The sequence below is a fragment of the Excalfactoria chinensis genome, chromosome 2 (genome assembly GCF_039878825.1).
Source record: "Excalfactoria chinensis isolate bCotChi1 chromosome 2, bCotChi1.hap2, whole genome shotgun sequence".
In the NCBI taxonomy this organism is placed as follows: Eukaryota; Metazoa; Chordata; class Aves; order Galliformes; family Phasianidae; genus Excalfactoria; species Excalfactoria chinensis.
The window spans coordinates 116,949,669-116,967,121 of NC_092826.1; the positions used below are offsets into that span (position 1 = coordinate 116,949,669).

The 17,453-nt window shown below is 36.6% G+C and overlaps 1 protein-coding gene across 2 annotated transcripts in view; it reads right to left on the reverse strand.

Annotated features, from left to right (window-relative positions):
- Window positions 1–17,453, reverse strand: part of LARS2 (leucyl-tRNA synthetase 2, mitochondrial) — an 82,470-nt gene that overhangs the window by 51,946 nt on the left and 13,071 nt on the right. Inside the window, exons 5-7 of one of the 2 annotated variants that reach the window (XM_072330033.1) lie at window positions 14,722–14,782; window positions 6,985–7,074; window positions 2,945–3,088 (exon numbers count right to left, since the gene is read on the reverse strand). In XM_072330033.1, the coding sequence (XP_072186134.1) occupies window positions 2,945–3,088; window positions 6,985–7,074; window positions 14,722–14,782 (295 nt within the window). The remainder of the gene's footprint in view (window positions 1–2,944; window positions 3,089–6,984; window positions 7,075–14,721; window positions 14,783–17,453) is intronic. The other variant, XM_072330034.1, reaches the window with a different exon arrangement.

Here is a 17,453-nt window from a genome sequence, read left to right on the forward strand (position 1 = left end):
ATATAGGAAATACAGGGGCAGGTGAGTGCTGACAGGAATTCTGGCAGCATGGTTCGAAGATCTAGAGGTTGGTCTAATGACAGAAAATGTAGGTCTTTGGATCAGAATTATTTGGACCTCATCAATCTGGAACCACCTTGCTTTTGCATTATGATCACTCTGAAAAGAAGCAGAAATGGACGGAGGTATCCCAAACAATTGGAAAAGAAAGGGGAATTGAAGATCTCAAGCCCAGACAAGGTCTATTTCAACGTTGGTTTTGATTTTTTGTTCTTTGAGACAAAAAGATTAACCACAGAAAATGACTAGTTCCATTAAAGATAATCTTTATAATGTCCTCTCAGATTTCCCTCTTACAGCAGCATGGCATATTAAGTATGACAAGCATTATCACCATCTCAGTCCAGCTTGGATAAGAATACTTTCTGCTATTGCAGTATGCTGGAGTACAAAGGCTCACTTCAGGTTCCTGAAAATAACTGCAGGAAAGTTACTACATGCATATTAATTGTGAACTCCAAACAACTGAAGAAATAAAAGGGAAGTGATATCTATAAAAAACCTGCTATTTTTCTAAAGACATATACTCATTGATCAATTGTCAGGTAAAGATCAGAAACTATTTGTTGTACTCATTTACAATTAAAAGCACATGTACACAGAGTTTCTGAACATTAAAGAAGTTGTACTGGTAGTAGTTCTCATCCATGATATAATCCAGGTAAATCATTTTATGCAGATGAGTGTCTTCAGGAACAAAGATAAGAAATAATGCCCCCAGCAGAAGTGAAGGAATTCTTATCACTAATGTTATCATCCTAAAATCATCTAGGTGTTAAAAATGTTTAACTTCTTTGAGCCTAAGAGGTATCTTTGACTCATAACAGGACTAGTCATATAAAAACCCCTTGAAAAGTACTTGGAGTGACTACTGTAAGGAATAAATAAATGTGTGGAAAGTTGAGTTTTGGGGATAATTAGTCAATATATTCAGATAGAGGAGTCAAAATTGTAGCATATAAAATCTGCTATTTGGAATTCTCCCTCGAGATGCTACCATGAATCTTCCTGGTTAAGCCATTGTGAATACACAGTCTCTAAGAGACTAAAGTATCTTGTCAGTGATAGCTCAGAGACCAACCTCCTCAAATGGGCAGTCTCCAGTTGCAGTTTGCAGTTCACAGGCTGTGAAACCCACCTAACATCAGTTATCAGATAAAATATTCCCCTCAACAACCAAATGTACAAAGCCCTTGCCAAAAGAAGCAGAGTGAGACTTTAAAATGTGCCAGGACCACAGAAATAAAATAAAATAAAATAAAATAAAATAAAATAAAATAAAATAAAATAAAATAAAATAAAATAAAATAAAATAAAATAAAATAAAATAAAATAAAATAAAATAAAATAAAATAAAATAAAATAAAATAAAATAATAAAATAAAATAAAATGGGGAAGTGAAGAGTAATATCCAAACCACCTGCTAATAACTGGCATCATCTGTCATTACACTGAGAAGCAGTCGCACATGAAGGCAATGCTTGCCAAAGCACTTGAGCTGGGAGCAGTATGGCATAATTCATTGACTGGTTTGTATGAACTACAGAATATCAATCAAGCACAGAACAAACTTTTGGGAAGCTTTAAAGGGATCTGTAGGATACTCAACTGTCCTCTGTACTAATGCTTAAAGGTTTGGTGTAGGTTAACCCAAACATTTATCCCTAAATAAGAAATAGAAACAACTCTCACTCATGATGGTTAAGGAGCATTTCTGCACCATAACCCTATACTACCTTCTTGTAGGTAGGGCATACGGTAGTCTCTCAAGGTGACATCTATTGCAGGGAAGTAAATGGTTGTGGATGTGAAAGGTCCTCTTGGCTTGCAGTAAAGCCTACTTATTGGATAATTAAATCTGGGAGACCTGATCATCCACCAAGCTTATGTCTTCTCTATAATTATATTTCTTAAGTTAGAGACTAAAGCAAAAAGGTAGATCCTCCTCCCTAGAGAAGGGTGGATGAGCACAAAGTAATAATCCTGTAAACCAAAGGTGTTTTAAGGTTACTGAAAGGTTTCTGCTTCAAGATTGGGTTTGTTTTAGTAGAAATTTAAGGCTGATTCACCTCTCTCAGTGGGAAATAAAAGCCTGCTAATCTGGTCAAGCATGAATACAACCCAGAAATATGAGTCATTACTTCCTATAAGCTCTATAAAGATGACAGAAGAAAGTGTATTCTTAAGAGTAGAAACTCTGGAGAACTTCCAGCCTCAAACTGAGGCAAATGGTATGTCGGAGTAGTCCCTGAAACATGATGGTGATCACGAAGTCTGATGATGAGAGCACTGATAAAGAGCTCAGAACCTTGTGATCACTTTGTGATTGTACAGACATATTCAATTTTTCCTTCAGCTACAGCAAATGTTCCCTCCTTACTGCCAGAACGATCAGAAAACGTACATTTCAAGTATCTTCTTTGCACATAGAGAATCAAAGGATCAGGAATGAAATCTTAGGTTTTCTCTTGATTGTGAATGGACACAACATGCGTTCTCCCTAAAAGTTGGTACAAATTTGTCTCTTGAATCTGAGCTTCAGGATAGGGGTTAAAGATTAATTTTTAGTATTTTATTGCACATAACTTTTCTCAATCTATACCTGAGGTCCCAATACACAGAGAACTTCAATGGAATAAAGATTTCATCCAGATAAAAGAGGAAGTTGACACTTTTTAAGAACTCAGATGTGGAAGACATGCTATATGTTGCAGTCACAACAAAAAACACACCGATTAAAAAGGACAAATCACATATTATTATATAATTACATATTATGCAAACACGTAGACATAGAGGACCACATTCAGTTAATAAATATTCCTGGAAAAAGAGTGATCTACTTAAATGCTACCATAAATTCCAAAAGCAGGATCCTCATACCTTTGCATACGCAGTAGTTTTGATAAACCATTGTTTGAGGTACTTCTGTTCCACTTTTGCTCCTGAACGCCATGAACAACCATTGTCATCCACCTGTTCATTAGCTAGAACAGTTTGATCTACTGGATCCCAATTGACCAAGGCCTAAAAACATTTCAGGAATAAAATATTTTAAACAGCTATTAAAAAACCCCAGAATCTTACATTTTACATAACAGAAGAATTATCCAGAAACATTTTTGGGGCTCCTATTTTCTACACTTTGATAACATTTATTTTCATCAGCAATACAGATTCAAGTGAGTATATTTTGAATGTTCAAAAGAAAAAAGCAGTTTGCAGCATTTGCCTTGTTTGATGGCTAAGTGTTCCAATTTACAATACTGCAAATTACATAGTTTGATGCTTAAAAGTTATCCAGCACTAATCCAAGGTGCTGAGAGTGAGACTGAAGAGGCTAGATGACTGAGGATATACAACATGAGAGGAGATTGTCACACAAAAGTATTATATTGAAGTGGAAGACTTGTTACTTTCCACACATTTCTTGTCAGTTGTGAATTACTTTTGCAATCATCTTTCCTACCAGCTACCAATACAAATGCATTAAAGAAAGTTTGAAGTGAAATAAATGCTAGTGTTTAACTGAGTGTTCAGACATGGTGGAGAGGGAGTAAAAGCAAAACTTCCCCCTCACAGTACTGAACAAGTTAGCTGATCATTTATGATAAAGGGTGTAAGATCACAAAATAAATAAATAAATCCTAAGAGTGCTGAAACAGCCATTCCAGAAGTATCATCAATGACAGACACTAACTTGAAAAAATGGACAGGTAGAAGAGATGGTCCATTAAATTGAGTTTTACCTACTATTTGAGCTAAAGCAAAGTTAAGTTGGCTGAAATAAAAAGCACCAGCTCCACAGTACTGAAATACATTACATGTTCTTTGAAATGTTTATATTCTTTGGGTACTGGGAGAACTTACTATCTCAGCCTATACACATTCTCTGTGTTTGTGTTATTCACATTTCACCCATCACTGCTGACCTTCTGAAATGTCTCAGTTTCCAATCTGATAATGCTTAATTTTAGATATGCTATGTATTCTTGGAAAAAATACAACAATCACTTCATAAACATTTTGGTGAGGATGGAAGAAAAGACAGATTTACAGACCATATCTTTCTGAGCAATGCTGTTGCTACTTTTGTTATCAGCATAGCGTATACTGAATTTTGTGTAAATCAGTGTGAGAGAATGAATTAAAGTCATTTTCTATAAAAATGGACTCATCTTCAAATCAAGCTTGAACAAACTCAGTATATCACTGGAATTTGAATTGCGTACCGTTTGTCTACCTTTCATCTGTTTCCCATCAATAACGTCATACAGCTTTTACAACAGCTTTCGAAACATTTATTGGGAAACTATAAGTGATCAGTATATTCTACTATTATAGACATGTTTTCTATACTTTCAGAACACAAGCTTTTTTTCAGTAATGATGCAACACATTATGAAGTTGGCTTTAAAGTTGCGATCTTATCATTTATAAAGATGTGAAAAATATTGTACTAAGTTAAAATAACATCAGAAAGTACTAAAATGTCAGTTGCATGAGGCAATACCAGCATTTGCTTGTATTAAGTTGGCTATGATTAAAATTGAAAAAAAAAACAAACAAATACCACTTTTGTTTTGATATTGAGTAAACTTATGAAAACTCTGGAAATTAACCAAACTGATTTATGCAAGTATAATTATTTAGCATGACTTATTTTCATGATCCATAATAGGAAAGTTTATCTAGAAAGACAATCCAAAGCATAAAGCAAATGCACATGTAAGAAATGCACAGTTGAGCGGTCTTATCCATGAACTTTTAGGGTTTTGCTCCTTCCATCTCTCAGAGCATTCTGACTAACATGCAAAACCTGGATATTAAATTAAATCCTCAGATCCTACTTGTACGTCAGAGGCAACTTCATGAAAAAAACAGACTCAAACGACAGCTCCAGGACATAACTGAATTCCACCAATACAAAGAAAGCACAGTGAGAAAGTACACATCTCACACAAGTTATTTAGATCTGCTCTCTACACCAGTGAAGGTCATAAGCTTTTAAGGTAGGATTCACCTCATCTAACCTCAGATGTCATAACCCTAGATAGCGTAAGTATCTATCTCCAGGTCTGCTGTCTATGGTACTAGACTGCAGATACCTAATCAAAATAATCAATACAGTCTAGACAGCAATTCATTTCAAATGAAATGAGACATGCTCAGCCAAGTCAATAATCTCTACAGTATACTGATCAGATCTGTACTGTAGGAAGAAGAGTGAGTATTTTGCTATGGTGAATTAAGACACACCGTCTCCAGAAGCCACAGCATCCAGACAGGCACTGTTAACTCTCTGTTAACTAAGTCCAGCTCCCAGACACACTGAAGCTGTTTCCCAACTAGAGGAATTCCTCTCCAGACACACATACTCCTGGGGTACTAACTACACTAGCACTTGACATGTATCATTCTTATCTCCATAGAAAGGCTATGAATTATCTCCTCATGCCTAAAAGAAACTGTAAAACAGGAGGCTTCAAGCTGTGAGAAAGTACTGCCTAATGTATACTGCAGGTATGCTGAAGACACAGGATAGATGTATGCTTTAAGGATACATGACAGCTTGAAGAGACCAAGGGTTACGGGCTATATCTCTGCCATCTGTTTTCTGCCAAAAAGCAACCGGTTTATATTCAACAGAGATTACACTCCCTACAGGATGACAGATGCTGATTTAAGTTCTCAAAGCACATCCAATCACTGGTACTCAAACGCCACCAAAATCCTACCATAGTGGGAGTCTGCATGTAAAACTGCTTTTGTGCATCTCCTAAAGAAACTGCAAGACTTGAGCTTTTCAGATTCACCTCCAAAATATATATATCTACAGATAAAAATAAGTTTGTTATCAAAAAGCTAGGGTTTACTTTTTTATTAAAATAAAAGTAAAGGAAGAAACAGCAAACAAACAAACAAAAAGAACCAGCACAACCAAGCTCTGCATGCTACAACACACCAAACATTTCATCTTGCTGACTGTCATTTAGGATCTCTGAATATATCTTGTTGACAGAAAAGTGGCTCATCTTTCCTAATGCAACATTCTATCATCAACCTCTATCTCTGGGTCCGTAGCATAACTGGATTACATCCTTAATTATATCCTGTAGGATTTTCTGGTTCCCATACAATACAATGGAAACTTTAAAGCTAATTCATTAGTTTCCATTTTACGTAAGGAACATTTACTAAATTGCAGCTTTGTTTAGATGCAGCTCAGCAGTTCAGGTTCAGGTATTCTGGAACTGAGTTTCTTCAGAATGCTAATTCAGTACCTTTGTTTCACCTCCTGCTTAAAGGTCAACTGAACTATTCTCTTTTGAGATAATCTCATATGACGTTTATAAAATACTATAAAGTCCAGAATTTATTCATGTACTTCTAGCTGAAAAACAGCTGTGAGAGTCTTACAGCATCTAATATTTCTGTAATATTTTACAGGTCACAAACAGAGTTCAGGAATTAGACTGTTAGACACATAATGTCCTATTATTCTTCCAATTCTATCAGTTCTGAGACAGCATCACAGCCCTATAATACAGACAAATAATCTCACTGCTGAAGAGACTCTTCACAATCACATTATCTTTTACATCTTCAGGAGAGAGAAGTTAAGACCTAGAAAATTCCATACTGAAGCCAGAAAATAAACTAATTGTAGCTATGTTCTGATCCTGCATTTCAGTGTAAACGACGTGTAAACATTTCTGGTCTGACATGCTGTAATACCCATCCACATTCATTACACACAAAATTCATTATAGTTTGCAGTGTTTTAAAACCAGAGAACCATAAATATCTAATCACTTAATGAATGCAAATGGATGATCCAGAAATGCATCCAGAAACACTGATCTAATAAGTGATCAGAGCTAGTGCAGTACAAAATATAATAGGCTAAAGTTTGTACATACCTCTTTTTGATACACTATCCCAGATTCAAAAAGCTTAAGAAAGAGGTATTGCGTCCATTTGTAGTACTCTGGTAAACAAGTGGTTACTTCCTGTAGAAACAAAATGAAACAAAAATACCTGAAGCTATTCTTAGTAACTTCTCACAGCATTTTAATTTAAGCAGTTAACTCAGAAATGTATAGAATATGTCAAACAGAAAACAAAATGCATTTTTGTGTAATGTTTATTATGAGCGATATTCACCTGTACATAAAACCAGAAAACATGGGCCTTGGGCAGCTTTGACATTGCACAGTAAAGTTTATTTGTTGACACAGAATAAACGAACACTGAAATATCAGTGCTGATAGAAAGGAGAGTACTTGAATGGAACTGACCACAGTTGTCTGAAGAGGGAAACAGCCAAATTAGGGGGAAAAAAAAGAAAAAGAAAAAAAAGCAGAGCTATTCAAGAAGTCATCTCAGACACGATGGCTTTTTCTCTGCTAAGTACTGAAAAGAGGGAAGAGCCACTCTGGGCTGTCCAGAGACAGCTCAGAGCTGGCTATGTAGAGAGCAGAGCAATCTGCAGCTGAACTGGTGCCCGTAGAGGACAGAACAGCACTGAGGAAGTGATGGTGCTGACAGGAGATAATGCTGGGCTGGCAGGTAAGGACCAGAGGGTAAGACTCCAAACTTCAGGATGGAAGAATTGTGAAGGGTATCTCACAAGAAGTCACAAGTGGAAGAGAGAAATGAAGACAGATAAAAATAAATGACAGCATAAAAAAAAGAGGAGTGGGCGTTGAGGAAACAGCATGTAAAAATATCACAGACCGTACTTTTTTTGTTTTAAACTTGCCAACATTTCTGAAGTTTCTTGTGAGTATTAATAAGTAAAACATCTACTTACCAACCATTTAAAATGCAACAAAATGCATTTCAAATTAGCACAAGTATGCAAAGCTCACTAAAGCACGGTGTGATTACTGACTCAGTGCCGTCCACATGAATGCAGTGCTTTACAGGTGCAATGGATAGGCATATGCTTTCACCCACGTATGTTAAAGTTTGGCCAAAGTGAAAAACAACTGTGTAATTCAGCACTGAAGTTCTAATTACTTACTAAACATGCATCAATAAACAAAACACTTTTTTCCTGTCAACACCTTGTCAGTTTAATTTGTGCTTGTGTAAAGAAGAAATATTTTGACAAATTTAGACTCATTGGCACTTACTGAAGTTGAAGATAACTCCTATGTTGAACCTCAAAGCAACAAAAATATACCTTGATTTCACTTACAGGGTCTTCAGTATGCCAGCTAAGTGTAAACTGAATACATTTATCAACAAATAGTACAATATCTTTCACCTAGGCTTTCCCATCATCTAAGCCTCCCACCAAAGTCCCTGTGACAGATGACATCAGCAATAGCCTCTGCAGCTCAAATGACACCTGAAACACCCTAGTATAAAAATTTCACTATTTCTACAACTTTATACTCCAGTGCTGAAGCATTGCTTTGAACAATTAATATGACCTTTGAGTAGATACGCCTCAAAAGTGAGTTGAAGAGGCTTTCCAGACCAGAGAGAAACATTTAGTGGCTAGTTTTCAGCACAGCATGTGAAGGCTTAGCCATGAAAAGCATCTACTTGATTAAACCCTGCTCTCTGCACTTGAAAATATACTACTACTAATTAAAAAAAAAAAAAAAAAAAAAAAAAAAAAAGAAGAAATCTGGTTTATCTCTATTCAACTACACATTATCCATTTGATTGTATGTACACGCACACACATACACACACACGTGTATGTATATATATTTTGCCTCCGCAAAGTTAGTTCTGTCAGTGTGATGCTGCTCAGGCAAGAGAGTTTCATCTCTTAATATCAGACATCCAAAAGAACAGAGACCATTCCTTGCAGTACAATATAAGATTATGTGAGAAACAGGTAAATAGAGAAGACAACCAAAGCGAGATGTCAAATAAAAAAGATAAGATGAACTGAGCTTTGTCCTTCTGGTCCTGGTTAGTAGAAGTGCATTAACTGAAACAAAAGAGATGGCATTTTTCAGGGTGAGGTACACAGAATCACAAGTCCGTGCTCTCCCACAAGCTGTAAACTGACTCACTTTTTAGAAAGAAATGCAGCAGAAATATATCACCAAAGTTCACCTGCAGTCTGGTTACTGCAAAATATCCGAGGGTTCAAAGCTCAAGCTCATCACTTATTTAACTCTGTAACTATGAAGAATTGAAGCAACAGATGATGGTTCAGAAAGAGAAATGATTTCACTGCCAAGCAAACTGAGCAAGCATTTATGTGACTGCTGCTAATGACAAGTCAGCAATCTCTTTACAACATAGAAATGTCTTTCATTTTTTTCTTCTACAGTTTTTCACATCAAGATGTACAGTGAAAAATATTTTTCCATATATTCCTGATTTTGATTAAAAAAATAATGTCTCATAAAAAGCCTCCAGTTGGTCGCCATCATCCTTACATTCAAATGACTGGTAAAGTTTCTATTTAAGCTTCACAGGTATGACAAACATTTGCAGTGCATTAACAGAACTGACCTAACTGAGAAATGCAGAGAAGGGTTTGTATAAAGGCTTTACAAAACAACATGATGGGATCCATCCAGCCCTTCAAAAAGATATCTGTGAGCTGAGCACTAGCAAAACACACATGTATAATCCTGTATCATAAAGCAGATCAGTGAATATACAGAAAAAGGAAATTTACACATTTATTCCAAAGATGAAATATACACTAAAACCCAGAACCCTTCTTACAAATATGAAACATACTGCTCTGCTGTCAATTGCACGTGCTCTTCAGAGATCCATGACAAATTTAGTGGCAACCCATCACCACAGCACCTGAGAATGTACCACAAAACCACGAAGAGTGATGGCATCTCCTCCCTCCTTCCCACCCATTTTCTCTTTTCCTCCTGTCAGGTTCCCAGCTAAAATAAGTATCTGCTGCTGTCACCAAATATGATCGTCACCACTGTTTACTCTTACTTCTTCTTCCTCCGACATGAATTACACAATTAAAACAAACCACCTTTAAAGGTGGTTCCAAGAACAGCAGATATTGCCAAGTTATAGTGAGGAGGACCCTTATCCCTGCACCAACAACTGCCTTGTTTAATCCTTTTTACCTCAGCACAGAAATCTGTCCCAGAGAAACAGTGTGAGGAAAGGGTTAATGTTACAAGCTGGTACCAACATGCAGATACAAAGGTATATTTCTTTTTGCAAATACATCCTCAGGTACAGATATCTGGCATTCTTACTCTACTCTACTGCGACAGCAGTGAAACTCCATAAGCACCTGGTTCATGTTAAGGTGAAAGAATCAATCACTATGAAAAACCTGATACAAAACTGCAGCTGTCAAACAATGGTAAAGCCAGCAGGAGAGAATCTTCAGTAAACAAAAACAAGTTCTGCATGGCAAATTTTTGTCATTAATGAAATTGTTCAAATGCCCTGTCTTAAAATTCATTATTTGTTTTAAATCTGCCACATTTACAACTGCCTATTTTGTAGCTAAAGAAAAAGGTTCTATCTTCAAGCAACTTCCACAGCTATTGTTTTTCTAATATAAATAATATTTACAGACTGCATAGAACTTTTTATCTGCTGTCAGATCCACCTGTTTGGGGGATAACACAGAACCAGAGATAATTCATTTCCTCATTTATTACTAATCATTTTGTTTCTAGTACTTACACTGTACTGAAGACAGACACGTTACACTTGACTAAAAAGACAATAGGGAGAAAAACCTGAAATGGATTTTTTTCAAGATTTATCTGGGAAGATTAAGTATCTTTAATCCCCCATTTTTCCATTTTGGTAATAAAGGGCACACATCACCCAGCTGCAAGTATAATTATTTAATTTTTGGAGGCTTAGAGTTTGATTGAATGACATTTCTAAAGTCATTTGAATATTTGTATGTCAAACGCCCTCAGTTTCATGCATTATTGGCCACAAACACTGTGCAGTACTTACATTTTAGAGAACAAACATATTTTCTGCAAAAAAAATAGCCTTATATCAATGACGCCTTTTTCTATTCAATTACAAGTAGGGTGACTGATTATCGGTGAGAGGTGGATAAGAAGAAAATCTAACAGTTAAATCCCTGTCTGCTGTAACAGTTTTATGCGTGTATGCCCAGGCAGAACGACAACTTCAAAACAAAACAGAAAAATGTTTGAACAATGAGAATTTACCAAAAGCTTCTTCTTTTAAAATGCACAGTGCAGAAGGGCAGCATTAATCATACTGAAAAATGCTGGCAGTACAAGCCACCTTCTAGAAGAAAGTTATATAAAACAGTGATAAAGTGGTGAATGAGTGGTTAAGGTGCATTCAGCCTGATGGCACTGCTGAGCAAAAGAAAGGGAAAGTCATACGCTCTCCACCCCTCGGTGCTGAAGATAGGAATCTCCAAAAAGCGCACTTAACGATTCTTCTGAAAATAATCTGTAGCAGAAGTGACAGGCAGCTCGCAGTGCTGTCTGGGATGGTATTCGGGGGAAATCTGATCACCAGGAAAGACAAAATTGTTGTTAACTTAAAAATGAAACAAAAATGGTCTTTATTTTCCAAGTGCTTTACTGCCTTTCAAATACACCTTTTCCATCGTTAAACAGCATCTTTTTAACCCTGGATCTGTAGGTTCACAATATAGATGTTCTTTCCCTTACTTAGCTTTTTTTTTTTTTTTTTAATCTTCCTCCAGAATAACAATGTTTTCAAAAAAAATTACTATCTGACACACTTAAAATATCTACATTTCAGGGAAATAATGTCAGAGCAATATTATTATTCAAGCCTCCTCTAAAGCAAAGTACTGACAGAGCTTTTTAATGCATTTAATTACATTGTAGTTTGCTTACATTTTCTGTTTAGTAGAAAAATTTCCAAGTGCCTTTGTAACCTGGCTTTCTGAAATAATCTCACTAGCTTTTATGCAGTCTTTGCTGAGCTTTGCTGGTTAAGTAATTTCACTGACTGTGACGGCATACAAATCAAAACGAGAAAGTACGTTTAAGAGGATACAATGAAAAGAAACAGATGGATAACAGGAAACTTCTATTATCCAGGAGTGCAGGGATTTGCTCACAGTAATTTTACCAAGCAAAAAAAATTAAAACTAGGCTTCATACTCCTAGACAGAACTTTCTTGAACACCAGACATGACTTTGTAAGCAGTCAGCTTCCTCAGCACAGCTCCACACTCTGAATATTCCAAATGCACTTTTCATTCTTCTCTCATCTTTTTTTCCCCATAACATTTATAAAATGGTAAGATGTACTTCAGTTTTCCCCACATTACCTCAGCTGGCCATACAGGATTCTTTGGCAGCTATTACAAGACTTCGGTGCTTTATAAAGGCAATTCACCCCACACTTAAATAGGGAACTAAGGTAAGAGAACGTGTTTCCCCTAGCAGGCACTTGGTAGATACTATGCTTTAACAGAATGAAGGAGCACACTGGAAAAAGACCAGTGGAATTTGATTAAAAACCAACTCCTGTTTTGTACAACAGTCTCGGTTAATTAGACTAACTCATATACAAGGTGTTTTTTTTTTCATTTTTCATAGGAGTTACTAACACTGCTGGGTTTGTTTACAATGCCACAGTATTTAGCAAGCCACTGATCTACTGCCATACAAGTATAGAATAATAAGAAAATATTCCTTACCTCAAGGAGCTGATTTTTAAGGTAAGTACCTGCACAGCACGGTGCATTGCTGTGCAAAGATGCTTGAGTTAGCCCAGCAGCAGTACAGCTGAGACAGTAAGATGCTCTGCTCAGTCTAATTAGCCTTGCAGAGAAGCAGGCTTTAACAGCCTGGACGATATACTGCTGTAACTTAAGCCATTCCTTCCCAAAGACATTCTTTTACCTAGCTCAAACATCTGTGCATTTAATATAATAGGATACTATAATACAATGTACAATAGATATATTTCAGGTGTCATACATTTTTTGCATTGATTAATCTCACTCTTTCTACTGGTTACCATCCGGGTCACTTTCACTGCAATTAATAAGGCAAGATTTCTAGGTAAAATAAAACTTAATTATTTAAGGAGTAAAAACACGGACACGTCATTGTGTTCCAAAGAACATATATCCATTATTTTAAAAACTCCTCTTTCAAAAACACAGACTGTGTGCCTCTGGAGCATTCTGAATTATTTGACTTATACAACTGTTAAAAATGAACTTAGTTGTACAGTATAATGCCCATTCCAAATATATTCAGAAGCTTCTGAAAGCTCATTAAGTATAACACGGTTTGCTAGGAAAGTGGCGGTAGGTCTCAAAGAACAGGCATGAGGATGACAAATGAGCTTTCCTTGTATACTTATACTTTCTGACATGGTTTTCATTACTATCAGTTCTCCATCTCTTCTTCAGAACATAAAGGTTACACAAAGGTCTGCACACCCCCGTGAACTTCCCCAGTTTTCTTGAAAGGCACTCTATGACATTCAGCTCCTGTGTGTTCCATATGCGCATACTGATATGCACACATGACTTCACTGTTGTGTGCTATTGCTGTACCACACATAAAGAAAACCTCCGAGATAATAACACTTTAAAATTTAAGAAAATAATTGTCAAGAATGCATGAAGTGAATCTGCCACAGAAAAGAATTCAGAGCAACTTTTGTTTCCACAAAAACTACAATCTTAATGAAAAGGCTCTTACTGAGAATCTCGCCATATATAAGATATGACAAAGTATTTTTTGATTTTAATGTAGAAACACACAAAAGAAAAAAACAACTTCACCTTCTCAATTAACAACAACAGATGGCAGGTCTCATACTGCCAGAAAATTAATCCTTTTCCTTTTCAGAGCTACAAAACTGTAATAAAAATTCAAGATTAGCATCTCCATCAGGCTATTCAGAATCATATTAAGGTGATAAGTAACGATTATTGCTAAGAATATAAAGTTAGTGACTGTGGCTGATTCACCAGTTAATGCAATAACCCTACTATGATTGCTTCAAAAATTAATTTCTTTCATTTTTATCTTGAAAGCAAGATTAGCTACGTCTGGTTGTGTTGGTAAGGCTTTTAAGGTGAACATCTGACTCTCAAGCATTAGTGTTTTAAATAGAATTTCTAGTTTCCAAAGTGGTCATAATATGGACAACCGTGATAATGCAGGACTGTCCTTCATGTTTAAAAGAACATAACCAAATTCACATTTCAAGTCACTAGCTTTAAACTGTTGACTATATTACAAAACATATGCAATGAAAAAAGCACTCCTCCAAAAATTACGTATAAACCTTAACAGAGATGTATGCTGCTTCAGAAACATCTATTTAGACTATTACCTAAACTCCTAACAAAGAAAATTGCTACTCTGAAAGCAGCAAAAAAGCAGAGAAATATCCAAATGTAAACACAAAGTAAAAATGAAATCACTTTAAAGAAAGGAAAGATTCTCCTACAGTTTGAGATGAACAGATTACATCACTATAATGAAAGTAGGAGAAGTTCGATAAGAAGTACCATAGACGGTCTACTTACCACTTCAATCAAATGTAATTTTACAGCTTACAGCATCAACCTAAACTGGTCACTTTCAAGGCTTCTATGTTGTCAAGTTTAAAATCTTAAAATTCCAGACTTTTCAGTATTCCATTTTACAGTAAAACAAAACAGCAGACATTAGTAAAGAAAATCTTACCCTTTCCCAAGTGAAAGACAGACCTAATGCATCAAACTGTTCCCTCATGTGTTGAATATTACTGCAAAGAGAAAAAGAAGTATTCACATACAATTATTCGTATCATGTGACTGCATTTAACATCAGGTGCCTATAAAATTCTGAGAAATCAAAAGTACCAGTTAACATCTACGCACTATTATCTCACTACCAATCAAGTACAATAAACTGTCAGAATACTTATCTTAAATAATTTTAAAAATGACTATTCTGGTATGTATTCTGGTTCCATTTCAATGGCAGTGCATACAATTATTCTGCACATATTTGGGTGCAGTTTTCTGATATACCCAACAATTCCTTTCTGTACAACATATCTTTCATCTGATATTGCTAGTAGTGCAGAGATCCACTTAAACCTAAAAAAGTTTCCCAGAAGAATAACATCAGTACAAGCAAACAAGTAAGTCTTACAGTCACAACTTCCAATAGGAGAAATTGTACCTTCAGTAATACTGCTTATAGCAAATTCCCACCCAAATTGCACCTACTTAAAAATATCAGATTCCAGGGTATTCTCACAAAGCTTCTGTCTCTACTCTGATTTTTGCCAACAAGGTCTTCTTTAGGTTTCGTTTAAGCAATTCTGTCTTCATCAGTTTTTTCCCCTAACATCAAGAATATAAGGAGTAATAGTCAATTGGATCTCATTTTTAAGTCACCTCTTCACAGCATGACGATGATCTGAATTTAGTTGTTCACTCCTGGATCAAGCAAGCTGAGATGTTTATGATGTTCCCCCTTTCAAAGGGGTGTCAGTCTCTGTTCCATGGACAACTAAAACATGTCCCATATTACAGCTCCTCATACATCTGTTATCCCTGCTGCAGGCTTCAGAAACATTTAGGACAGGGGACAGTGGATAAAATGGATGCACTGACTTCAGTGGTCAGAATTTATCTTGCCTGTACTATGAACCAATTTCCTTCCTTTGCAAAATCACAGACGCACACCAAAAAAAGGCTATAGAAATGATTGTCTTGCTTGGATGTTATAATTGGTCCCAATGATGATGGGCTAACTTGTCTTAATTGTTGCTATAATGTTGCTAGTTAACTCTTAGACAACTATTCTTTCCAGTACTAAACTTTAAAGGCAAAATTTTACTTCCCATGTGAAATATCTAGCACATGTAATGACTAGTCCAATTGGTTTAAATGTACGGAACAACAATAAAAGAGAAAAAATAACAGAGGGTCAGCTCAAACAGTACCCTGCCACATGTTTCCGTATGATCCTTCTTGGATGAGGCAAGTTGAGCTGACAGGCCAGCTTTCTATTGCCCAGTTACTGCCCCACAGGCTCACCATTTTTCTGTTGAGCTCATTCAGCTCACTTAACCAGGAGAATGGCTTTCTTCTGAGCCAGTTCAACAAGATGTCCTGAGTACCAAAGCTACTGAAACAGGTGAGAAGGGAGCACGTGGCAGTGAGGAGAAAACCCTGACCCTTTTGTAGTCAACAAGTACTCCTCAGCCTAGTTCCCTCCGGACTACAACCTTCAATCTTTGTGCCTCGTTTGACATGTAAATACAGATCACAGTAATGTTCTTTCTGGTGAAGACTCTGACAAGATAATAGAGTTAAAAATGAGCCATTTGGATATAACAGATATGCGGATCTAAAAAAATTAATAAAAATTGCAGCTTAGCTACAGCGGGCTTGATAAAAGAAGACAGAAATCACCAGCTTACCCACCACATTCTTCAGAAAAATAACAAGCTCCTGTAACAAAAGCAGTGTATTTGTCCAAAGCAAGACACACTCATAGCAGAATTTTTTGCTGAGAGTCCAGGCAATGTTTCCACATAGCTGCAGGTTTGTGAATTCCTTTTTGCTAACTTCACATACGGTATAACTGATGTCACACAACACACTGTGCACAGTGGCTTTCCAGGCTTGCTCAAAAAAACTAAAAAAGTAGTTTGGGTGGTTTGATTTTCATTTTCTTTCTTTCTCTCTTTGCTGGTAATGAATATTTTCAGACCAAGCCAACAAGAAGAAAATTTAGAGAATAGAGCACAAATGACAAAAAATTTACATGCACTGCATTACATGCATTTTCCTTAAGCAAATTCAGATGCCACCATATTTCAGTAGGAAAAGTAGCAAATGATCTTAACCAAGAACCAGAAGCATGCAAGACCTTAACAGAAAAAGCATTATCTCAAGGTCAGTTCTGGGTTAGGGTAGAGTTAACTCTCTTCCTAGAAGCTGGTATGGTGCTGTGTTTTGAATTTAGGACAAGAATAATATTGATAATGTGACATTTTAGTCATTGCTGAGCAGCACTTGCACTAAGTCAAAGTGCTTCCTTCCTGCACTGCCCTGCCAGTGAGGGGCTGGGGATGCACAAGGAGCTGGAAGAGACACAGCCAGCACGGCCCACCCAGACAGGTCAAAGGGATGTCCCATACTCTGGTGGTGTTGAGCTGAATAACAAAACAGAGGGGACTTGGTTGGCATGGGCTGCTGCTGCTTGGGCTGGTCTGGTGGTACGGAATTGCACTGCATGTCATTGCTTTCTTTGCTCTCTTTGTTCTTTTCTTTCCCTCCTTGCTAAATTGTTTTTATCTCAACCCTCAAGTTCTGGATCCTTCCAGTTTTCGCTCCAACCAGCTTGGGAGTGAGGGGGATACAGAATGAGCAAACAGCTGTGTGGTGCTTGGCTGTGTGCAGGGATAAGCCACAACG